Source organism: Pan paniscus, chromosome 16 (genome assembly GCF_029289425.2).
Source record: "Pan paniscus chromosome 16, NHGRI_mPanPan1-v2.0_pri, whole genome shotgun sequence".
NCBI classification, from domain to species: Eukaryota; Metazoa; Chordata; class Mammalia; order Primates; family Hominidae; genus Pan; species Pan paniscus.
Window position 1 is genome coordinate 41261779 of NC_073265.2, and position 24909 is coordinate 41286687.

General features: G+C 42.8%; 1 protein-coding gene across 8 annotated transcripts in view; it reads left to right on the forward strand.

Annotated features, from left to right (window-relative positions):
• MAPK6 (mitogen-activated protein kinase 6) overlaps positions 1 to 24909 on the forward strand; it is a 94603-nt gene that overhangs the window by 53212 nt on the left and 16482 nt on the right. For all 8 annotated transcript variants that reach the window (XR_010109919.1, XM_055099071.1, XM_063596645.1 and 5 more), the window contains one exon: positions 21261 to 22446. Coding sequence is in view for 7 of the 8 variants with exons in the window: in XM_055099071.1 (XP_054955046.1) it covers positions 21892 to 22446 (555 nt within the window). In the remaining variant the exon portion in view is untranslated. The remainder of the gene's footprint in view (positions 1 to 21260; positions 22447 to 24909) is intronic.

The following is a 24909-nucleotide window of genomic DNA, read 5'->3' on the forward strand; positions in this document are numbered from 1 at the left end:
GCTGGGACTACAGCTGCTGCCACCGCGCCTGGCTAATTTTTTGTGTTTTTAGTAGAGATGGGGTTTCACCGTGTTAGCCAGGATGGTCTGGATTTCCTGACCTTGTGATCCGCCCGCCTCGGATCCGCCCACCCGCCCACCCAGCACTCCCAAAGTGCTGGGATTACAGGTATGAGCCACCGCGCCCGGCCTTCTTTTTTTGTAAATAAGAGGCACAGTCTTGCCCTGTTGCCCAGTTTGGATTGGAGTGTAGTGGTGTGATCATAACACACTGCCACCTGGAACTCCTGGACTCAAGTAATCCTCTCACCTCAGTAGCTGGGACTACAGGCATGTGCCATCATACACTGCCTTTTTTTTTTTAGAATTGGAGTCTTGCTGTGTTGCCCATGCTCGTCTCAAACTCCTGGCCTCCTAACATGCTGGGAAGAACCTGCATTTTAACAAGATTTTCAAGTCATTCAGTGCGCATTCAGTTTGAGAAGCACTGCTAAACGATGCATACACCTGGGCAACATAGTGAGACCCTGTCTCCACAAAATAAAATAAAATTAGCCGATTGTAGTGGTGCACACCTTTAGTCCCAGCTACTTAAGAGGCTGAGATGAGAGGATTGCTTGAGCCCAGGAGGTTGAGGCTGCAGTGAGCCGTGATCGCACCGCAGCGTTCCAGCCTGGGCAACAGCAAGAGACCCTGTCTCAAAAAATACATAAATAAATAAAAATTAAAATGATGCATACATGGTTGCTCAGCTTGTTAGTCTTCTGAGTTGCTCTTTCCACTGGCCCTTCTGAAAAAAGTCAAATGGAAAATTTGGAAGCTAATCACTGCCCAGTTGAACTTTCTATGATGATAGAAGTGTTCTGTGCTATCCAGTGAGGTAGCCATTGGCCATGTGTGACTGTTGAATACTTGACGAGCAAGTAGTGCACTTGAGGAATTGAATTTTTTGTTTAATTTTAATTCCTTTAAATAGTTGGGGCTGGGCGCCGTGGCTCACGCCTGTAATGCCAGCACTTTGGGAGGCTGAGGCGGGCGGATCACGAGGTCAGGAGATCGAGACCATCCTAGCTAACATGGTGAAACCCTGTCTCTACTAAAAATACAAAAAATTAGCCGGGTGGCGGGTGCCTGTAGTCCCAGCTGCTTGGGAGGCTGAGGCAGGAGAATGGCATGAACCCAGGAGGCGGAGCTTGTAGTGAGCGCCACTGCACTCCAGTCTGGGTGACAGAGCAAGACTACGTCTCAAAAAAAATAAAAATAGTTGGATGTAGCTGGTGGTTACATGGACAGCACAGATCTAGATGATCTTTGCCCACTCTAAAATCTAAGCTGTAATTTAATAACTGGTTAGACTCAGTTTAATAATTGTCCTTTCTTAATGTACAAATTGGAGAGAGGGTATGTTGACTAACTTAGTTTTTCTAATATGCCCAGATATTATTTTAGTATGTATTATAAAACAGTGCTGATTTTCTAATTGATACATTTGTGTTCAATAAAGTAGATAATCTAAGTTGCAAGAAAGTCCGTTTCTTTCCATCGGGTATTTTCACTTGAATTTTTAAAAAGTAGCTATTAAGTTTTCCTTAGTTATCCTGTGGAAAGCATTGACAGGATAGTTTTTGCCTCTGGCCTAGTCCCTCTAGGCTTGTTGGCACTTGTTGATTACTTCCAGATTGATCTGCTGTTTATGTTAATTCCAGGTACAGAAACAGTGGTTCTTAACCTCCTACCTTTTTTTGTTTTGTTGTTGTTGTTGTTTTGAGACGGAGTTTTGCTCTTATTGTTCAGGTTGGAGCGCAATGGCGTGATCTTCGCTCACTGCAGCCTCCGCCTCCTGGGTTCAAGTGATTCTCCTGCCTCAGCCTCCCAAGTAGCTGGGATTACAGGCATGCACCACCACGCTCAGATAATTTTATGTTTTTAGTAGAGATGGGGTTTCAACCATGTTGGCCAGGCTGGTCTTGAACTCCTGACCTCAAGTGATCCACCCGTCTCGGCCTCCCAAAGTGCAGGGATTACAGGCGTGAGCCACCGTGCCCGGCCTTAACCTCCCACCTTATGCAGTGGGAAGATTCTAACCCTATAGTCACAGGCCTATGTCCAAATCTTGGCATTTACTGTGTGTGTAAAGAGCGTCAGTGCTCTTGTTTGTAAAATGACATTTACATGACTGTAGTTTGAGATGAGAGAAATAATTTGTCATTTAGAAAATGCCTGTCATGGCTGGGCGCGATGGCTCACGCCTGTAATCTCAGCACTTTGGGAGGCCGAGGCAGGCGGATCACAAAGTCAGGAGTTCTAGACTAGCCTGGCCAACATGATGAAAACCCGTCTTTACTAAAATACAAAAAATTAGCTGAGTATGGTGGTGCATACCTGTACTCCCAGCTACTCTGAAGGCCGAGGCAGGAGAATCGCTTGAACCCAGGAGGCGGAGGTTGCAGTGAGCCGAGATCACACCATTGCACTCCAGCCTGGGCGACAGAGCAAGACTGTGTCTTGAGAAAAGAAAAAAGAAAATGCCTGTCACAGCCGGGCGCGGTGGCTAATGCCTGTAATCCCAGGACTTTGGGAGGCCGAGGCGGGCGGATCACAAGGTCAGGAGTTCAAGACCAGCCTGGCCAGCGTGGTGAAACCCCATCTCTACTAAAAATACGAAAAAACTGGCCATGGTAGTGTATGCCTGTAATCCCAGCTACTCAGGAGGCTGAGACAGAAGAATTGCTTGAACCCAGCAGGCGGAGCTTGCAGTGAGCCGAGATCGTGCCACTGTACTCCAGGCTAGGCGACAGAGCGAGACTCCCTCTCAAAAAAAAAAAAAAAAGAAAATGCCTGTCACATAATAGGTCCTTAGTAGATGTAAGTTACCTACTCTCCCCCTCCTGCTTGGATTTTATAGCCCTCTGTAATTGAGTTTTATGCTTAAGATTCCAATCAGGCTTAATACATATTCTGAGTCTTCATCTCTACCCGTTACTGTAATTTCATGCCTTGCTTTGTTCATGTTGTATCCCATGTAGATTGCGCCACTTGTGCTCTGGATGTCTTCTCTTGACTTTTTTTTTAATCTTAAATTTTTTTTTTTTTTTTTTTTTTTTTTAATAGGCGGGGTCTCCCTGTGTTGCCCAGGCTGGGCTCAAGCAATCATCCTGACTCGGCCTCAAAAAGTGCTGGGATTACAGGCATGAGCCACTCTGCTCAGCCTGTTGATTTCTCTTTATTTATTTATTTATTTATTTATTTACTGTTTTTTGAGATGGAGTCTCACTCTGTTGGCCAGGTTGGAGTGCAGTGGCACGATCTTGGCTCACTGCAGCCTCCGCGTCCCGGATTCAAGTGATTCTTCTGCCTCAGCCTCTTGAGTAGTTGGGACTACAGGTGCCCACCACCATGCCCGGCTAATTTTTGTTTTTGTTTTTTTGTTTTTTTTTTTTTGAGACGGAGCCTCGCTCTGTTGCCCAGGCTGGAGTGCAGTGGTGCGATCTCAGCTCACTGAAGCTCTGCTTCCCAGATTCACGCCATTTTTCTGCCTCAGCTTCCCGAGTAGCTGGGACTACAGGCGCCCGCCACCACGCCCGGCTAATTTTTTGTATTTTTAGTAGAGACAGGGTTTCACCGTGTTAGCCAGGATGGTCTCGATCTCCTGACCTTGTGATCTGCCCGCCTCGGCCTCCCAAAGTGCTGGGATTACAGGTGTGAACCACCGCGCCCGGCAATTTTTGTATTTTTAGTAGAGACAGGGATTTGTCTCTGTGTTGGCCAGGCTGGTCTTGAACTACTGACCTCAAGTGATTCATCTGCCTTGGCCTCCCAAAGTGCTGGGATTACAGGAGTGAGCCATCGCACCCTGCCAGCCTGTTGACTTCTTAAGGACTTACCTCGTTCTTGCCTACATCATGAATTTTTCCCTTTCTGGATTATCTTTATTAATATGCAGATGTGCTTTAGAGCTGTACTGTCCAGTATGGTAGCTACTAATCAGTAGTGCTTTCTGCAATGAAATGTGTGGCTGTTAAAAGAAAAATTTAAAAAATTTAGTTCCTCAGTGATGCTAGTCATATTTCAGTTTTTCAGTAGCCATATATGGTGCTAATGGCTACTCTATTGGACAGTGCAGATATAGAACATCCCTATCATTGCAGACAGCACTATTGGACAGCACTAAGTGTGGCTTCCTTGTTTATAAGCCCTCTCACCATTCCACATTATTCTCTAGCTACAGCCTCATTTCTCTGATTCTCTTCCAAGCCAGTTTTCAAAAGTTGTCTTTTTGTGCTCTCTCCACTTCCCTTTGCTTCTCAGCCTACTACAGATTGGCCTCCATTCTTACCACTAAAACTACTCTAGTCAAGGTTGCCAGTGGTTTCTATTTACTGAATTAGTCTTACAGGCTCTTGTAGGAGCATTCAATATAGTTGACCACTGTTTTTGGCCTATTCATCTACTTCTCATTTTATGAGACATATGTTCTTGTTTTCCTTCTGCTTTACACCTTGTTATACTGTATGCTTTTTTTTGTTTCTGAGACGGAGTCTCGCTGTCGTCGGAGTCTCGCTGTCGTCCAGGCTGGAGTGCAGTGGCGCAATCTTGGCTCACTGCAACCTCCATCTACTGGGTTCAAGTGATTATCCTGCCTCAGCCTCCCCAGTAGCTGGGATTACAGGCGCACACCACCACGCCTGGCTAATTTTTGTATTTTTAGTAGAGATGGGGTTTCACCATGTTGGTCAGGCTGGTCTCGGAACTCCTGACCTCAGCCTCCTTATTACAGGCATAAGCCACTGCACCCAGCTTTGTTTTTTTTTAATTATTAAACAGGCTTCTCTCCTTTACCTGCCTGTAAGTATTGGCATACCTAAGACAGGATAAAACTCCTGGGGTTTTTTTTCACCCTCTTTTTCTAAATTCTTCCCTAGATGGTCTCATTCAACTCATTGTTTTAAATGCCATCTGTATGTGAATAATTCTCATATTTATGTTTCTGGTTTAGACTTCTTGCCTGAGCTCCAGACATATTATCCAACTGCCTTGCTAGACATTACGACTTAGTAACCTAGTAGGCAGTTGTCTAAATATACCTAACATGTCCAAAATAGAACTCTCTTCCATAATATTCTTCCGGTCTTTCCCTCTTCTGTAACTGGCACCTAGGATTTATCCTTGAATCCTGTTTTTCCCTTATCCCCATAGCTAATCCATCATCGAGTTCTTTTGGTCTCCAAAATATCACTTAAATCTGTTTATTCAATTATCTGTTTTACATCTTTATTTCTACCACCTTAGTCTCAGCCACCATTATGTCACCTGGCTTACTGAAATAGCTCTTAACTGGTCTTTGCTTTTACTCAGCTACCTTCTTCAGACATTCTTCTCCCAGTAACAAGAATCTTCTTTCAGAAATGTAAATGAAATAATGTAGATTGCCTGCTTAAAATGGTTTCATAGTTTTTCTTTGGTCTTAGTTATGAGATTCAGAATCCTGCCTCATGTGTTCCTTCCTTCCTCATTGCTACCTCCTTTCCTTTGCCCTTTGCTGTAGATGCTGTGGCTACACTGGCATTTCTTTTGCTCCAAAATGCCAAGTTTTGTCCTGCCTTAGGTTTGTTCAGTTTGTTGTTTCCTCTGTTAGGAATGCCCTTCTCCCATCTCTTAGCAGTGCTGGTAGCTTCTTATTCAGGTTTCAGCTCCTCAGAGGGCCATTTCCCAGCTACTAGGCCAAATCTGAATTTGTTAATTAGCTAACTTGTTTGTTGGTCTTTCCTTACTAGAATGCAAGCTCTTTGGAAGCAGAAGAACCTTGTCTGTCTTATTCTCTACTATATTGTCAAACAGTGCCTGGCACATGCTAAGTGCTCAGTAAATTTTTGTGGACTGTATAAAATGTTTGATTCCTTTAAATCTCAGAAGGGAAAAACTGCATAATAATTGCATTGTACCCAGTGTAACGTGATTCTGGACTGGGTCCTTTACCTCCCAAGTACATGATTGAGATAATTGCAGAAACTTAAATGGGGTCTGATTATTAGATGGTAGTACTATACCAGCGTTAATTTCTTGATTTTGATGGTTGTGTTTTAGTTATGCAGAAGAAGGCTTTTTTTTTTTTTTTTTTTTGAGGCAGAGTCTCACTCTTGCCCAGGATGAAGGAGTACAGCGGTGCAATCTTGGCTCACTGCAACCTGCGCTTCCCAGGTTCAAGGGATTCTCCTGCCTCAGCCTCCCGAGTAGCTGGGACTACAGGCGTGTGCCACCATGCCCAGCTAATTTTTTTTTTTGAGACAGGCTCTCAGTCTGTTACCCAGGCTGGAATGCAGTGGCGTGATCTCGGCTGACTGCAGTCTCTGCCTCCTGGGTTCAAGCAATTCTCGTGCCTCAGCCTCCTGAGTGGCTGGGATTACAGGCATGTGCCACCATGCCTGGCTCATTTTTTTGTATTTTTAGTAGAGACAGGGTTTCACCATGTTGGTCAGTTTGGTCTTAAACTCTTGACCTCAAAGGATCCACCCGCCTTGGCCTCCCAAAGTGCTGGGATTACAGGTGTGAGCCACCATGCCTGGCCTTAATTTTTGTATTTTTAGTAGAGAGACAGGGTTTCCCCCTGTTGGCCAGGCTGGTCTCAAACTCCTGACGTGAAGTGATCTGCCCACCTTGTCCTCCCAATGTGCCGGGACTACAGGTGTGAGCCACTGCCCCCAGCCAGAAGAAGGTCTTTGTCTATAGGAAATATACTCTACTCAAAAGGTTGGGGAGTGAAGGGAGATATGTACTATACTTGTCAATAAAAAAATAAGTTACAGTGAGAGATAATGGAATTTGGTTTACAAACCTGGTTCAAATCCTGGCTCTCTCATTCATGTGTGATCTTGAATGTGTTTTTTAAGTTCTCTAAAATAAAGATTATATTTTGCCTATTTTGCCTATTGGGAGGATTTAGTGTAAGGGTGTATGTCCAACACAATGCTTCACACATAATACAGTCTCAATAAAACCTTGCTTATATTCTTTTAAAATGTTGACCAGGCATGGTGGCTCACACCTGTAATCCCAGCACTTTGGGTGGCCAAGGTGGGAGGATCGCTCGAGCCCAGGAGTTCAAGACTAGCATAGGTAACATTGGGAAACCTTGTCTCTACCAAGATAATAAAAAATTGAGCCGGGTGTGGCACCTTGCACGGTGGTCATAGCTACTCAGAAGGCTGAGATGGTCCACCCACCTTGAGCAATGGAGGTGGAGGTTGCAATGAGTCATGTTCATGCCACTGCACTTCAGCTTGGGCAAGCGAGATCCTGTCTCAAGGTAAATAAAATAAAAATTTCACCATTTTATTTTCATGTTCAGTGCTGTGACTTTCTTTATAATATGAACAAATAATTTTTTTTTTTGAGGCGGAGTCTTGCTCTGTTGCCCAGGTTGGAGTACAGTGACACGATCTCGGCTCACTGCAAGCTCCGCCTCCCGGGTTCATGCCATTCTTCTGCAGCGCCCGCCACCACGTCTGGCTAATTTTTTTTGTATTTTTAGTAGAGATGGGGTTTCACCATGTTAGCCAGGATGGTCTCGATCTCCTGACCTCATGATCCGCCTGCCTCGGCCTCCCAAAGTGCTGGGATTACAGGCGTGAGCCACCGTGCCCAGCCCAACAATTTATAATTTTTTTTTTTTTTTTTTTTTGAGACAGAGTCTTGCTCTTTTGCCAGGCTGGAGTGCAGTGGTGCAATCTCGGCTCACTGCAACCTCCGACTCCCTGGTTTAAGCAATTCTCCTGCCTCAGCCTCCCGAATAGCTGGGATTACAGTCATGTGCCACCATGCTCAGCTAATTTTGTATTTTTAATAGAGATGGGGTTTCTCCATTTTGGCCAGGCTGGTCTTGAACTCCCAGCCTCAGGTGATCCACCTGCCTTGGCCTCCCAAAGTGCTGGGATTACAGGCGTGAGCCACTGTGCCTGGCCGTGGATAGATATTTTTAATAGGCTTTTTATATTTTCGAGATATTTACCCTTTCTGAGTTTTTTATTCCTCTCTGTAGATCTGGGGTTAGTTACATTTGGTGTATTTTTCTTTCATCCTGAAAGACTTCTTTTAGCATTTCTTGAAGTGAAAGTCTGCTGGAGACAGATTTCTATCCAGTTTTTTAAAATACTTTTTTTCTTTTTTTGTTTTTGACACGGACTTTCCCTCTTGTTGCCCAGGCTGGAGTGCAGTGGCACAATCTCGGCTCACTGCAACCTCCGCCTCCCACGTTCAAGTGATTCTCCTGCCTCAACCTCCCTAGCAGCTGGGATTACAGGCATGCGCCACCACACCCAGCTAATTCTGTATTTTTAGTAGAGATAGGGGTTTCTCCATGTTGGTCAGGCTGGTCTCAAACTCCTGACTTCAGGTGATCTGCCCGTTTCAGCCTCCCAAAGTGCTGGGGTTACAGGCGTGAGCCACCGCGCCTGGCCTCCTTTTTTTAAATGGAGACAGGGTCTCACTGTGTTGGTCAGGCTGGTCTTGAACTCAAGTGATTATCCCACCTCACTTCCTGAGAAGTAACTGGGATTACAGGCATAAGCCACGGCACCTGGCATCTTTCTACTTTTGTCTTTTCTTTGAAAAGGTCTTTTGAAGGTTATTTCTCTTAGATACAGAATGCTGGTGTGATGGTTAGTATTAAGTGTCAACTTGATTGGATTGAAGGATGCCTAGGTAGCTGGTAAAGTATTGTTTTTGGGTGTGTCTGTCAGGGTGTTGCCAGAGGAGACTGACCTTTGAGTCAGTGGACTGGGAGAGGAAGACCCACCCTCATCAGTGTGGGTGGGCACCATCCAATTGGCTGCCACCGAGGCTAGAACAAAGCAGGTGGAAGAAGATGGGATAAGCTGGCTTGCTGAGTCTTTTGGCTTTCATTTTTCATCCGTCCTGGATGCTTCCTTCTGTTCCTCCTGCCCTTGAACATCAGACTCCAGATTGTTTGGGCTTTGGACTCTTGACTTAGACCAGTGGTCTGTCGGGGGTTCTCCAGCCTTCAGCCACAGATTGAAGGCTGCACTGTTAGCCTCCCTGCTTTTGAGACTTTTGGACTCAGATTGAGCCACTACTGGCTTATTTCTTCCCCAGCTTGCAGACGGCCTGACGTGGGACTTCTTCACCTTGTTATTGTGTGAGCCAATTCTCCCTAATAAGCTCCCTTTCATATATACATAAAACTTATTATTTCTGTCCCTGTGGAGAAGTGTGACTAATACACCTGGGTTAATAGGCTTTGTTTTTTATTTTATTTTTTCCTTATTTTCTTTTTGGGTTGATAGTTTTTTTTTTCTTTTGGTACTTAAAACATATTCTATTGTCTTCTGATTTTCATTGTTTCTAGTGATAAATCAGCTATCATTCTTACTATTCTTCTCCAGTATATACTTTCTCTCTTTTCCCTGGTTGCTTTTTTGTTTTTTGTTTCTTTTTTTCCTGGTTGCTTTTTTTTTGGATATCGAGTTTCGCTCTTGTTGCCCAGGCTAGAGTACAGTGGTGTGATCTCAGCTCACTGCAACCTCTGCCTCCCGGGTTCAAGCGATTCTCCCGCCTCAGCCTCCTGAGTAGCTGGGATTACAGGCATGCACCACCACGCCCAACTAATTTTGTATTTTTGGTAGAGACAGAGTTTCACCATGTTCGCCAGGCTGGTTTCAAACTCCTCACCTCAGGTGATCCGCCCGCCTCAGCCTCCCAAAGTGCTGGGATTACAGGCGTGAGCCACCATGCCCGGACTCCTGGTTGCTTTTAAGAATCATTCTTTTTTGTCGTTCGTTTTTTTTGAGACAGTCTCGCTCTGTTACCCAGACTGGAGCGCGATGGCTGATCTCGGCTCACGGCAACCTCTGCCTCCCGGGTTCAAGCAGTCCTCCCACCTCAACCCCCCAAGTAGCTGGGACAGGCGCATGCCACCATGCCTGGCTCATTTTTGTGTTTTTTGTAGAGACGGGGTTTCACCATGTTGCCCAGGCTGGTCTCAAACTCTTGAGCTCAGGCTGCCTGCCTCGGCCCCCCAAAGTGCTAGAATTACAGGCATGAGCCACTGTGCCCTGGCGAAGAGTTGTTCTTTCTCTTCCTTCCTTCACTTTTCTTTTTGTTTTCAACAATTTCACTCTGTGCGTAGGTATTTTTGTTTGTTTGTCTGTTTGTTTATTGAGATGGAATCTTCCTCTGTTGCCCAGGCTGGAGTGCAGTGGTGTGATCTCAGCTCACTACAACCTCCTCCTCCCGGGTTCAAGTGATTCTCCTGCTTCAGCCTCCCAAGTACCTGGGAGTACAGGTGTGCACCACCACGCCCGGCTAATGTTTGTGTTTTTAGTAGAAACGCGGTTTCACCATGTTGGTCAGGCTGGTCTTGAACTCCCAGACTCAAGTGATCTGCTTGCTGGCCTCAGCCTCCCAAAGTGCTGGAATTGCAGGCATGAGCCACTGCGCCTGGCCTTGTTATCTCTTCATATGCTCCTGCTTTACTGAACCTTTGAGCTGTGCTTTTCAGTCTAGATTTTGGTTCTTTGGACTGCTGGGAAATTCTCTTTGCTTTCTAGTCTCATCCAAGATTTTCCTTATCTCTTGAGTTTGCCCTAATTCTTTGACTCGGCCTTAGGAGGAATATCTGTCTTACATTCTTTGAAGACTCAGAATGTCTCAGAGGTGTTTATTCCATGCTTCCTGTCTTGATCCCCTTTTACAGAGAGGGCCGCTGCCTTGAACATGGTAGAGGCTCTTTTCTTCATGGGATTCTCTCTGCTTTTCTGCCTTGCCCTCAGACTTGGACACATTGAAAACCCATAGGGGGCTGGGCAGTGGCTCACGCCTGTAGTAATCCCACCACTTTGGGAGGCCGAGGCGGGTGGATCTTGTGAGGTCAGGAGTTTGAGACCAGCCTGGCCAATATGGTGAAACTAAAAATACAAAAATTAGCCAGGCATGGCGGTACACGCCTGTAGTCCCAGCTACTTGGGAGGCTGAGGCAGAAGAATCGCTTGAACCCGGGAAGCGGAGGTTGCAGAGAGCCGAGGTCACACCACTGCACTCCAGCCTAGGTGACAGAGCGAGACACCATCTTTAAAAAAAAAAAAGAAAAAGAAAAAATCCATAGGGAAGAGTTGGCAGTTGGGGCTTGTAGTTGGGCCTCCTCCAGATTCTCTAATATTTTATCTGAGTCCACATGCAACCATTAAAATTAAGTTCGTTATTTGGCTGGTTTCTCCTTAATCCTGTCAGTGGATTCCTGGTTCTGCCACTTTGCCAGGAATGAGAATAGCCATGGTCTCTTCCCTTCTAAAGGGTTTGACTTTTTCTCTGATTTAGCTTATTTATTATTTAGATTTCTTTACATGCTTAGCTCTCTGATTTTTTTTTTCCTTAAACTATGATTTTTGTAGCTTATCCAGCTTGTTGCAGTTTATAGAGTGAGGCTTGGTATCTTGCAACTTTGAGCATTCTAGTCAGAAGTGGAAATCCTGAGCCTTTTGTTAGAATTACAAAATTTGAGAGCTGGAAGAGACCATAGAAATCATGTAGTTTAAGCCAGGTGGGGTGGTGTGCGCCTGTACTCCTAACTACTACCTGGCTCTGCCTGGGTGACAGGGCAAGACCTTGTCTCTTAAAAAAGAAGAAATCCTGTAGCTTAGCCACTTTATTTTCCTGATGAGGAACTGAGACATAAAAATGTGAAATTCTTTGACTACACAGCTGATGTAGCCACAGATCCTGGAGTAGACCCCAGATCTTTAAACTTATGGTTTATTTCCTTTAATATAAGCTGTCCCTCTTGGTTTCATGTTGCTAAAACAACACCTGAGACTGGGTAATTTATAAAGAAGAGAAATTTATTTCTTACAGTTCTGGAGGCTTGGCAGTCTGATACCATGGTGCCGGCATCTGGTGAGGGTCTCCTTTCTGCATCAGCCCATGGTGGAAGAGAAAGAGAGGGCCAAATTTGCTTTTGTAATAGGCCCACTCCCACAATAATGACATTAACCCATCTGCTTCTTACTAGTGATTAATAATCACCACTTATTAGGCCCCACCTCCTAACACTTGCATTGAGGATTAAGCTTCCAACCCATGAACTTGGGGGAACACATTCAAAGCATGGCACGGGCCTAGTGAAATCAGACTGGACTCTTTCAGTAGGGCCAAATTCTTGTATGGGTCTGATAGCAAACCAACTTAAAATTTTGTTTTTAAATCTCACAAGCTTTCTTTTTTTCTTCCTTTCTTTCCTTCCTTTTTCTTTCCTTTCTTTCTCTCCCCTCCTCTCCCCTCCCCTCCCCTTTTTTTGTGAAAGCAGGTTTATTAAGAAAGTAAAGGAATAAAAGAATGGCTACTCCATAGGCAGGGCAGCCAAATCTTGTAAGCCTTCTTCAGTTTGGAGAAAATGAGAAATAAAGAGGAAGGATATTCCAAAAAAATAACATGCCATTCTGAATTGTTTTTAAAAATTAGGAAATTGGCCAGATGCAGGGCTGATCTGTAATTCCAGCACTTTGGAAGACTTAGGTGGGAGGATCACTTGAGGCCGGGAGTTCAAGACCAGCCTGGGTAACATAGTGAGACCCCATTTCTACAAAAAAAGAAAAAGAAAAAAAAGTTGAACGTGGTGTGTGCCTATAGTCCCAGCTACTCAGGAGGCTTAGTGGGAGAATTGTTTGAGGCAACAGAGTGAGACCCTGTCCCTTAAAGAGAATCTCCAAGTAAGTGTATGGTTCTCTCCGTTTGAGAGTCCAGAGATGTTTTACATGGCCTTGCATAATGTGACCTTCTTCAGACCCTCACCAGAGTTAGCTCAAAAACAACAGCAGTCACGTTTGATCTGTAGTCTGAAAAGCTGTGGTGCTAAACCCTGCTAGGATGGACTAAAGAATAGTGTCAAGGTCTTGCATATCTTCATTATACCTTCTTTGGTATTACATGGGCTGATAGGACTTTTTAGAGTCCTGCTTGACTGATTATATAGGATGCTATTTCAGTGGCACAGTCCTTCCCCATCACCTCAACAAAATAAGATGAGAGCTGTAACAAAGCTGAAGTGTTTCATTTCTTCATTCTGAGTGGGTTGAAACCAGCTGCCTTCTTCATGTTGTTGGCAGACCTGTGCATTCGCATAGAGTGAGGGTCCTGGTGGAATGCCTGGAAAGGAAAATACCATATCTGGGAATCTTCACTGATGTTTTCTAGTGGTAGATCAGAATGTGATCAGATTCTGAAAAATTCGAGGATAGGACTTCCCTTCTCCAAAGCTTTCTACTCACGTAGAATATGCTATTTACATTGATTCATTCAGTACATATTTTAGGGTACCTACTAATTACCAGGTACTATGCTTAGGAAATGTCCCCAAAGCTACTTAGTCCCAAACCTTTTATAATAGACAAAGCCACAGAAAAAAGGAGGGGAATGGTGCCCTGGAAAATGAAGAGTAGAGGTTCTGAAGAATCACATTAGATTAGGTTGGGGGAGGATGGCAAAAGAAAAGGGAGTGAAAATGTTATTAGAAAGAGGAGAAAGAAAAGTGAAATGTTAGATAGGGAGGAATCCACTACATGTCCCTGTGCTCCAGGAGTAATAATGTGTTCCTTTGAGCTCAAGATTGAAAAAAAAAAAAAAAAATTGACCTCTGCTATAGCTTAATGCCTAAAACAATGCCTGGCACATGGTAAGCATTCAGTAAAATGTTGAATGAAACGTAATGGATGGATGGGAGAGTTGAATCTGTTTAGTCTGTTTAAAAGATGTTTTAAAAACATCTTGGTTCATTCTGCTTCTGGGCCCATGTTGGGATTGCATTTACCCACTCCCTTGGGTATACGTATGACCATGTGACCTACTTTAGTCAGTAAAATGTGAGAAGTGAGTGGTGTCACTTTTGGATGGAAGCTTTTTTGCCAGTGAGATAGTCTTACTTTTCTCTGCTACATTGCATGTAATTGGTAGAGATGGTGGGTACTTTAACAGCTTGGCTGACAGCTACGTTGAACTTGTGGCATGAGCAAGACTTAGATTTTTGGGGGCCATCTATTATCCTGACTGCTTTGAAAATTTATATTTTCATCTGGTTAGAATCCTCAGGTGTCCAAAGGTGCTTGAAGAAAGAGGCTGTGCACATGTCTCCTGTCCTATATTTGCTCCAATATTTCTTTAATGTTAGTTAGGTTAGGAATCTTAGAATAAAGCCTCCTGCCGGGAGGAAGATAAGAAATGGGATCAAACATTATTATAATTATTTAAAAATTTCCAGCCATAAGTTTGTAGAAGGGATTATATTTGTTTAGTATACAGCAATTTGAATAACATCTCTCCCATTCTGAGCATACCACCACAGGGCTTGGGAATAAAACTAAAGAAATATAAGACTTGTAAATCATAGACTTAGAATTGGAAGAGTCTATAGGGATGTTATTACTAGTTTATCTGGTCTATGAATTTTTGAATTTCTAATATGAATGGGTTACAGTAAATCTGTAACTAGGAGATGGAGTCTCCCTCTGTCCCTCAGGCTGAAGTGCAGTGGCACGATCTTGGCTCACTGCAACCTCCACCTCCCAGGTTCAAGCGATTCTCCTGCCTCAGCTCCTGAGTAGCTGATTCCAGCAGTGCACCACCATGCCAAGCTAATTTTTGTATTTTTAGTAGAGATGGAGTTTGACCATGTTGGTCAGGCTGGTCCCAGGTGATCCACCCGCCTTGGCCTCCCAAAGTGCGTGAGCCACTGCGCCTGGCTGTAACTAGACTTACTAGTTGTAATCTGGTTACAGATTTACTGTAAGTCATCCATACTGGAAAATAACAACTAGAGATAAGCAACAAAATAAACATAATGGCATGTGCTTTACAATGGCTTTTTAAATGGCCAAAGGCAAATGAAAGCCCCTAATGTTAAAATGCATGTAGGCAAGGGCTTAAACAATTTAAGAACACAAATTGGTAGTAGTAGGTGAGTGTTTTGTCTTTTTTTTTTGAAGACAGGGTCTCACTCTGTTGCCCAAGCTGGAGTGCAGTGGTGCGATCTCAGCTCACTGCAGCGTCCGCCTCCCAGGTTCAAGCGATTCTCCAACCTCAGCCTCCTGAGTAGCTGGGATTACAGGTGTGAGCCACCACACCTGGCTAGTTTTTGTATTGTTAGTAGAGACAGGGGTTTTACCATGTTGGCCAGGCTGGTCTCCAACTCCTGGCCTCAGGTGTTCTGCCCACCTTGGACTCCCAAAGTGCTAGGATTACAAGTGTGAGCCACCACGCCCAGCCTGTTTTGTCTTTAAATTGGATACTTTGTTACTGTCTTCTCTGACTTTGAAAGTTTGTCTCTGTAGATAAGCATAGTTACTGATACTACCCAAAGCCTTTCAGACTTTGGCATTTTAGATTTAAGGTCCCGTGTCTTTTCCCAGGTTCCTAAGATTATTTGTTGTTAATAGTTTATACTCCCAGCCTCCTTGATGTCCAAATCCTGAAAGGGCCCCTGATAACTCTTATGGCCGCCCACCATACATTAGGAGCAAGGGCTTTGTCAAGAATGCAGTGAGCAAGCAGCTAAGCTGTAGCACTTGGCCTTCTCTGCCCGAAAATCTTAGTAGCTTTGATGAGAGCTTGAGACATGATCTCAGGGAAGGGTGAATTTGCTACAGCTACATTTATCTGTGCCAGGGTTAGGAGATAGCCCTAGGTGAATATAAGAAAAGCTCAACCTTTCCCTTCTGTCCAAAAGCAACTGGGTTTTGGCTGAGGAGATGTGAGGCTGGCTAGGTTCCTGTTAACTCAAATTACTCACTTGACTACGGAGAAGAGCAAAATAAGAGCCTTTGTGGAGAGGGGATGGGGGAAGTGCTGTGCTGTCAGTGAATGTGAACAGGCCAGATGACCCATGTCAGCATTTATCCTGAGAAGCAGCAGAGCAGAAGGTTGAGGAGAAAACCAGAAAAAGTAACCTTTATGTTTATGGCCCTTACTTCAAACTTTCTTTGCACATCTAGACTTCCTTTTTGACATAAGTAGGCCAAGTTGCTCCTTGATAAGAAAAAAAGAAAATTCTGGCGAGATAGGACAAAGTAAAGTTACCTCTTTTGTTTGCATTTCATTACTTTATACACTTAGGCTTGACTCCCAGTACCAGCATTACTCTTGGTGTGGGGGTAGACCAGGTGACAGGGAGCAGGAGGTAATGTAGCAAAGAGAGCAGTGCTTGAGCAGACAGTTGTGGCTAATGCAGTTTCAGGGAACTGCCTTATAAACTTAGGAAGCTGGTATCCAGCCTGCATTATAAAGAGCTTTTAATTCCATGACATGGTAGATCACTGAAAGAAAGCCAAAGAAAAAGCAAAAAGCCAACTTTTATTCTTATAAATTATTCTCTTTACTTCATTTTATTCACCAAATTTTTAAAAACAAAACAATATCGAACCAGCTAATTAAACTTAATGATCACTCCCCAAACAACCCAGAATCAGCAATGGTTGGTAGGAATGGGTAACATTTATTTGGAAGCAGAGAAATTGGAAAGATGCTGGAAAGGGTCCCTTTATGTTACCTTCCTTTTTACTTCCTTGTTGAAGTGTGTAGAACGTGTAAAAAGAATATGGAGCCCCAGTTTTTTCCTGGGTCTAAGCTTTAAACTTTGTTTTTTTGTTTTGTTTTGTTTTGTTTTTTGAGATGGAATTTCGCTCTTGTTGCCCAGGCTAGAGTGCAATGGCGCGATCTTGGCTCGCAGCGACCTCCGCCTCCTGGGTTCAAGCCATTCTCCTGCCTCAGCCTCTGGAGTAGCTGGGATTACAGACATGCGCCACCACGCCCAGCTAATTTTGTATTTTTAGTAGAGATGGGGTTTCTCCACGTTGATCAGGCTGGTCTCGAACTCTGGACCTCAGGTGATCTGCCCGCCTCAGCCTCCCAAAATGCTGGGATTACAGACGTGAGCCACCGCGCCCGGCCTTAACTTTGCCTTTATGAAATTAAGCATGAAAGATGGTGGAGATAGTGGCAATTAATAGTACACTGATGTGGATAGAGGATGCAGTGACCATCTGCTGGTCCAACTGAGTTTTATATATGCTTTAGTCAGGCCAAGGAGCTCCATGATTGATGTGAAAGTTGGAGGTAGTTAGAGAGATCAGAATTTGGAATATACCTGCCCTAAGAGTTAAGGTGATAAGGAGGGAACAGTTTTCTTTCTAAGGTCACTAGGAGAGCATGAGAGGCCTCTGCCTTTTTTATGGCTACCAGGCACACACATCTTGACTTTCTTAATTAGGTCAGACCCCCAGTGTGCAGATTCTCATTAGTATCTTGTAGCATTCCTTGGTACCACTTGTCCTTTCTTCATTTCTTTGTTTACTTTTCTTTTTAAAAAAATTGTTTGTCTCTAGTCACATGATAAACTCCATGAGGGCAGAGCCCAAGTCTCTCTTTACTCACCATTTTATCCCCATTGCCAAGAGATTGACTGACACAAATACTTATCAAATACTTACCAAATAATGGAACGTGACTGAATTGGAAACACTTATTGGATCCACTGTATGATATAGAGGTACAGCATTACTCGCAGCTTACTAATTAAGGTGGGTCTGCTTTCCAAGATCCTGGCTGAAAAGGCACTCTAGCAGCATTTGGTCTAATGGATAGTGAAGGATCTTGAAGACTACTACTCACAGAGCAGTGAGGCAGAATCACTGAACAAGCACTGCCATTGTAAATCTTTTTCTCCCCCAGATGTTTAACTGGTATAATCCTCATTGTCTAGTGGAATTACAGTTTGGTTTATAAATACTACCTTCTCTTGTTAGAATGTATAGTCTTCATCATCTGAGCACATAGTGATGACTCTGCAGTTCTCAGTGTAGACAAAGCTCCTACCTTCCCTAGTATCACTTTTTACCCACTCTTACCTCGTTAAGTGCTGACCAGTCACTGAGAATTCTGAAAAGGCACTCACATCCTTGAAGTTTCTAGTTTGTGAGGCTTGGTCTCAATAACATTTAAGGGGGGCAGATGTGGATGGGGGTCTTGAGTAAGGATCTCTCATTTTCATGGCTTTCCTAATCTGGCTACAACTCCTACTATAGTGCTATTCTGTCAGATAACAGTGGTGTAATTTTTGACAAAGCATTATTTGTGCTTGACTAGATTGCTAGTGAACTAGAAGTTTGAGAGAGAACTTGGAGATCTTACTGTTCTCATTTCATAGAACTGACTTTACAATGTACATTTATCAGAAATGTAAAACATGACTGAGCTTTAAGGAATTGTCTACATTAAGGCAAGAAGGTAAGCGTGAACAAGCATTCTATTTCAGGTAGAGACTAGAGATGTAAAATTTAGGAAATAATGGAGCCTTTGAGAAATACTGGTTTTCTTGACCAGCCTGGGAAACATAGTGAAACCCCGTCTCTTCAAAAAATACAAAAATTAGCCAGGTGTGGTGACTCCTGCCTGTAGTCCCAGCTACTTGGGGGGCTGAGGGGCTGAGGTGGGAGGATTGCTTGAGCCCAGAATGCAGAGGTTGCAGTGAGTGGTGATCACGCCACTACACTCTGGCCTGGATGACAGAGCAATACCCTGTCTCAAAAAACAAACAAACTGGTTTTCCTAGGGTATTTAGTGGGGAGCGAGCAGGAAGAATCAAGATGTGTACAAACAGAAAAAACTTGGTGGGAGGGAGACATGCAGTATTAAAGCCCTTTTTAAAAATCTGAAACTTTTTTACCAATACAAAAATTATTTTTATTTTTTATTTATTCATTTTTTTTGAGACGGAATCTTGCTCTGTTGCCCAGGCTGGAGTGCAGTGGCGTGATCTCACCTCACTGCAACCTCCACCTCCCAGGTCCAAGCGATTCTCTTGCCTCAGCCTCCCGAGTAGCTGGGATTACAGGCACCTATCACCACGCTGGGCTGATTTTTGTATTTTTAGTAGAGACGGGGTTTCTCCATGTTGGTAGGCTGATCTCGAACTCACGACCTGAGGAGATCCACCTGCCTTGGCCTCCCAAAGTGCTGGGATTACAGGCGTGAGCCACCGCGCCTGGCCACAAAAATTTATTTTTATTACTTATTTCCACTATCACATGAGCTAGATCATATAACAACATTGAAAATCCACTGGCTAAAGACCAAAGACAGACTAATGGCTCAGCTAGATAATAGCAAATGATATGTTGGACTTAAGTTGTTTGAATTTTTTTTTTTTTTTTTTGAGGCAGAGTCTCGCTGTGTCCCCCAGGCTGGAGTGCAATGGCAGGATCTCGGCTCACTGCAACCTCTACCTCCCTGCAACCTCTACCTACCTGGTTCAAGCGATTATCCAGCCTTACCCTCCTGAGTAGCTGGGACTACAGGCATGTGCCACCACGCCTGGCTACTTTTTGTATTTTTAGTAGAGACGGGGTTTCACCATATTGGCCAGGCTGGTCTTGAACTCCTGACTTTGTGATCTGCCTGCCTCGGCTTCCCAAAGTGTTGGGATTACAGGCGTGAGCCACCGTGGCCGGCCTTGAGATTTTTTTTAATTCAAAAGTTTATTCACAAACTTCAACTTTTAAGTGTTTTATTACAGATAGACTGGTAAGCTACAGAATTTTTAGGACTATTTTTTTTTTTGGGCGGGCTAGGAGGGCTGATTTCTGAGAAGCAGAGAAAAACTTGTAGACAGGAGAAGCCGTTTCTGTTACAGTAAAAGAAAGCTATTATACTATTAGTATCCTTCATGATATTAAGCAGATACAAGACCCGTTCTTATTTATTAAAAGAACTGAGGGATATAGTAAGTATCATTTTTTGTTAAAGCTGTCTTTCTCCTATTGGACAATGAGTTGCGTTTACTGAGGGCCAGAATCCTTTTGCTCATATCAGGTTTGCTCCTGCCTAGCATATAGTAGTTGCTCAATATATGTTTATATATTAAACGAATAAATTGGTGGCTTTATTCTTTCTGCCTAAAATATTGTCTGGTCTTATTTGTTAGGAATTCTGACCACCTGATCTTCCATAATGCCTCATATCTGGTATTCTGGGTACTCTGCAATTAGGCCATTAAGAAACTGAAAGAACCAAGTTGCATTTTTTTTTTTTTCATGCTGGCTAGGGAACCATCTACTGGAGTTGAGGCTATTTTTTCCTGCCCTTTTATAGGATATTTTTTAAAGTATGAAATATTTTAAGTGTACAGAGATCAATATAATGAACCTTCATATACATACCACCCAGCTCTATAAGATTCTAGTAATCTGCCATGTTTGTTATTTTAAAATAAATAACACATTAAAATGCAGATAAATGATTCTGGTCTCTTTCCTTAATCTCCAGGTAATCATTATGAATTTGGTATTTGTCTCATTTTTTTTCCTTTTTTTTTTTTTTTTTTTACTTTTGCAATATACATATGTACTTACCAAAAAAAACTATTTTGCATGCATATAACTACTTATCTGTTCTCCTATTTTATGAAGTTGAGGTTGTTTCTAATTTTCTTTACCAAAAAAATGAGCATTTCTCTAGGGAGTTTACTGTGAAGAAAAATGGCCGGGTCATAGAGTACGCTATTTATTTATTCATTTATATGTTTATGCCAAATTGCTCTGAAGTTTTTACTAATTTAAACTCCAACCACTATTGTGTGAAAGTTTGTTTTTCTACACGCCTCAGACTTGACATTAACAGAGATGCATGTTTTTTCAATCTGAAATGTTCTCTTAAGGTAATCTTTTCCTATCAGTCACATTAAATACCTTTTCATAGGTATTATTCATTGTTCAAGTTTACTCTTATAAGTTGAAGAACATTATTTGCATATTTGTGCTGTTAGATTTTTGTTCATTGGATATTGATAGGCATAGTTAATAAGTAAACATGCTTTTTAACAAACTAACACATTGCAGGCTTCTTCTATATTCTTTTAGATATTTAGATAGATGTTACTAACGTTTTACCCCTCACAAAACTCAAGTTCTATAAAAATATTATGAACCTTCCCATACTTGTTGGCATTTCAGAAATGGTACAACCTAATGAGCCTGTTACCAAGAATCTAGTGTAGTGAAATCTGGAGCCCAGGCCAACGTGTGTGAATTGCTCATAACATTTTTGTAAGCTATTTTTGATTAAGGGTAATTTGTCACTTAATGACCATAATTAAGTTTAATGTACCAGTAGTAGTTTATTGCTAAATGCCTAGTTTGTGTCATACTACAAATTTGAAGAAAAGAGTATTTCCTGCAATGGTGACTCTCTTCTTTTTCTCATCCCCCCAGGTTGTATCAGAGTAAGATGGACGGTAGCTTTGATTGTGATTGTGGTGAGCTGGAGCCACCTGATCACTAACAAAAGACATCTTCTGTTAACCAACAGCCTCCAGGGCTTCCTGTTGAAATAAATATATAGCAACAAAGGAAAAAAAGAAGCAAAACGGAAATAGTGCTTACCAGCACCTTAGAATGATGCTGCTCAGGACCAGTCCAACACTGAATGTATCTGCACTGTGAGGAGAATGTTCATAGAAGCCTGTTGTGTGCATATTTATTCACATTTTTGTTAAATGTTAAATCGTTTAGCACGGTAATCTGAGTGCACAGTATGTCATTTCATTCCGTTTGAGTTTCTTGTTTTCGTTAAATGTCTGCAGAGTTGCTGCCCCTTTCTTGAACTATGAGTACTGCAATCTTTTTAATTCTCAATATGAATAGAGCTTTTTGAGCTTTAAATCTAAGGGGAACTCGACAGGCCTGCTTGGCATATGCAATGAACATCAAGAAACCATCTTGCTATGGAAGCATAATTATTTTTCTTCTCCCTTTTTGAAAGATCTTTCCTTTTGATGCCAGTTTTCTTCCTTGTTTACACAAGTTCAATTTGAAAGGAAAAGGCAATAGTAAGGGTTTCAAAATGGCAGAGAAATTTGAAAGTCTCATGAACATTCATGGTTTTGATCTGGGTTCTAGGTATATGGACTTAAAACCATTGGGTTGTGGAGGCAATGGCTTGGTTTTTTCTGCTGTAGACAATGACTGTGACAAAAGAGTAGCCATCAAGAAAATTGTCCTTACTGATCCCCAGAGTGTCAAACATGCTCTACGTGAAATCAAAATTATTAGAAGACTTGACCATGATAACATTGTGAAAGTGTTTGAAATTCTTGGTCCCAGTGGAAGCCAATTAACAGACGATGTGGGCTCTCTTACGGAACTGAACAGTGTTTACATTGTTCAGGAGTACATGGAGACAGACTTGGCTAATGTGCTGGAGCAGGGCCCTTTACTGGAAGAGCATGCCAGGCTTTTCATGTATCAGCTGCTACGGGGGCTCAAGTATATTCACTCTGCAAATGTACTGCACAGAGATCTCAAACCAGCTAATCTTTTCATTAATACGGAAGACTTGGTGCTGAAGATAGGTGACTTTGGTCTTGCACGGATTATGGATCCTCATTATTCCCATAAGGTATGTATAGAAAGCCAGCTGAGACAGATCTTTAAACTGATACACCTAATCAGGAATAGGTACTTATATTTTCTTTGTATATTGTGGCAGAATTTTTAATCTTATTAAACTTTACATAGTGCCTTTTTTCTGAAACAAGTCTCTCTGTTTGAAATGAAGGTGGAGTAGTGGGATAATTAAATACAAATTTCTAAAAATACATGGTTATTATAATGAAGTTCTAAAGTGTATGGTTATTTATTATAAATGAAATTCTCCCTTAGTTATTTAAAAGTGGAATATACTCTTCTTTCTTTGGGACAGAATTGTGGTAAGAGAGGATGCTATTTCAACTTTAGGTCTTTTGTTTTTGAGACAGAGTCTCACTCTGTCACAAAGGGTAGAGTGCAGTGGCGCCATCTCGGCTCACTGCAACCTTCATCCCCTGGATTCAAGCGATTCTTGTACCTCAGCCTCCCAAGTAGCTGGGATTACAGGTGCGTGCCATCATGCCCAGCTAATTTTTTTGTATTTTTAGTAGACAGGGCTTCACCATGTTGGCCAGGCTGGTCTTGAACTCCTAGCCTCCAGTGATCTGCCTGCGTCAGCCTCCCAAAATGCTAGGATTACAGGTGTGAGCCCCCATGCCCAGCCTTTTTTTTTTTTTTTTTTTTTTAAGTTTTTAGTGACAAGATCTTGCTGTGTTGCTCAGGCTGGCGTCAAACTCCGGGGCTCAAGTGATCCTCTGGCCTCAGCCTCCTGAATAGCTGAGGCTAAAGGTGCATGCCAGCACACCCAAGCTTATGTCTTCTTTTGTCTCTTTGAGCCTGTACTATTCAGTTCTGCTTTGTTTAAACTAAATTTAGCTTGAAATCTAAATTCACATAAACAATTGGTAATAAGTATAGCCAAAAAGATCTCACAGCAACTTCGTCTTAGATAGCAAATTGCCTTCATACAAGAATTTAATATTTTTCAAGCTGAACCTTGGTCTTTTAGTTTGGAAATGAAATCTTATGTGGGACCCTGGTGTTTAAAATAGAGAGGTGGAGCTGCTTTGGTTGTAAAGAACCCCTGGGAGCCCTGCTTTGTTAGCTTTCCACAGTACATGCTTAAGACAAATCTTCATACATGTTGTTTCACGTTAAGATTATTTTTATTTTTATTTATTTATTTTTTTGAGACTGAGTTGTGCTCTTGTCACCAAGGCTGGAGTGCAATAGTGTGATCTCAGCTCATTGCAACCTCCGCCTCCTGGGTTCAAGCAGTTCTCCTGCCTCAGCCTCCCAAGTAGCTGGGATTACAGGCGCCCGCCATCACGCCCAGCCCACATTAAGGTATTTTTACTTGGGCCAGGTACAGTGGCTCACACCTGTAATCTCAGCACTTTGGGAGGCTGAGGCAGGCGGATCACCTGAGGTCAGGAGTTTGAGACCAGCCTGACAACATGGTGAAACCCTGTCTCTCCTAAAAATACAAAATTAGCTGTGCCTGGTGGTGCATGTCTGTAATTCCAGCTACTCGGGACGCTGAAGCAGGAGAATCCAGGAGGTGGAGGTTGCAAAGAGCTGAGATCGCGCCAATGCACTCCAGCCTGGGCAACAAGAGCAAAACTCCATCTCGAAACAAAAAAGATATTTTGTAGAAAATGAGTTCTAGGCTGGAAGCGCGGTGGCTCCTGCCTGTAATCTCAGCACTTTAGGAGGCCGGGGCAGGAGGATCACTTGAGGCCAGGAGTTTGAGACCAACCTGGGCAACACAGACAACTTTTTTTTCCTAGAGAAAAAGAAAAAGAGATGAGTATTACACTGACGACGTCCACAGTGAAATATTGTGGGTAGAGCACTGTATCCACAGTGAAGTATTGTGGATAGAGCACTGAACTAATAAGACTTATACTATATAAAATTGACTCCATTTCTACATCCAACTAGCTATATGACTTGAAGCAGATCTCACTCTCTCAGTCATCACACCTATAAAATGGAGTTAATATCTACCATCACAATCTCTCAGGGTAGTTTTGAGGATGAAATAAGGCAATATATGTATAAGGTTTTGTAAGGTGCTTTGTAATTGTAAAGTAGTTGAATAGGTTATGAATAGGATTTATAGTAGAGGTCATTAAGGAGGTAGACATCGGTTTATAAGTAGCACCTCTGGTGCTCTTCCCTACTGTTCTGACTTGAAGCATACTTGCTCTTTGATTATCTCAAGACTGAGTGTAAACCAGCTCATCTTCTGAAAAATGCTTTGAATGTGTGGCCTAGAGTTATATAATTTTTTTTTTTTTTAAAGACAGGGTCTTGCTCTTTGCTCACTGCAACCTCTGTCTCCTGCGCTTAAGTGATCCTCCCACCTCAGCCTCCCAAGTAACTGGGACTACAGGCGTGTGCCACCATGCCAGGCTAATTCTTGTATTTTTAGTAGAGGCGGAGTTTCACCATGTTGCCCAGGCTGGTCTCAAATTCCTGACCTCAAGTG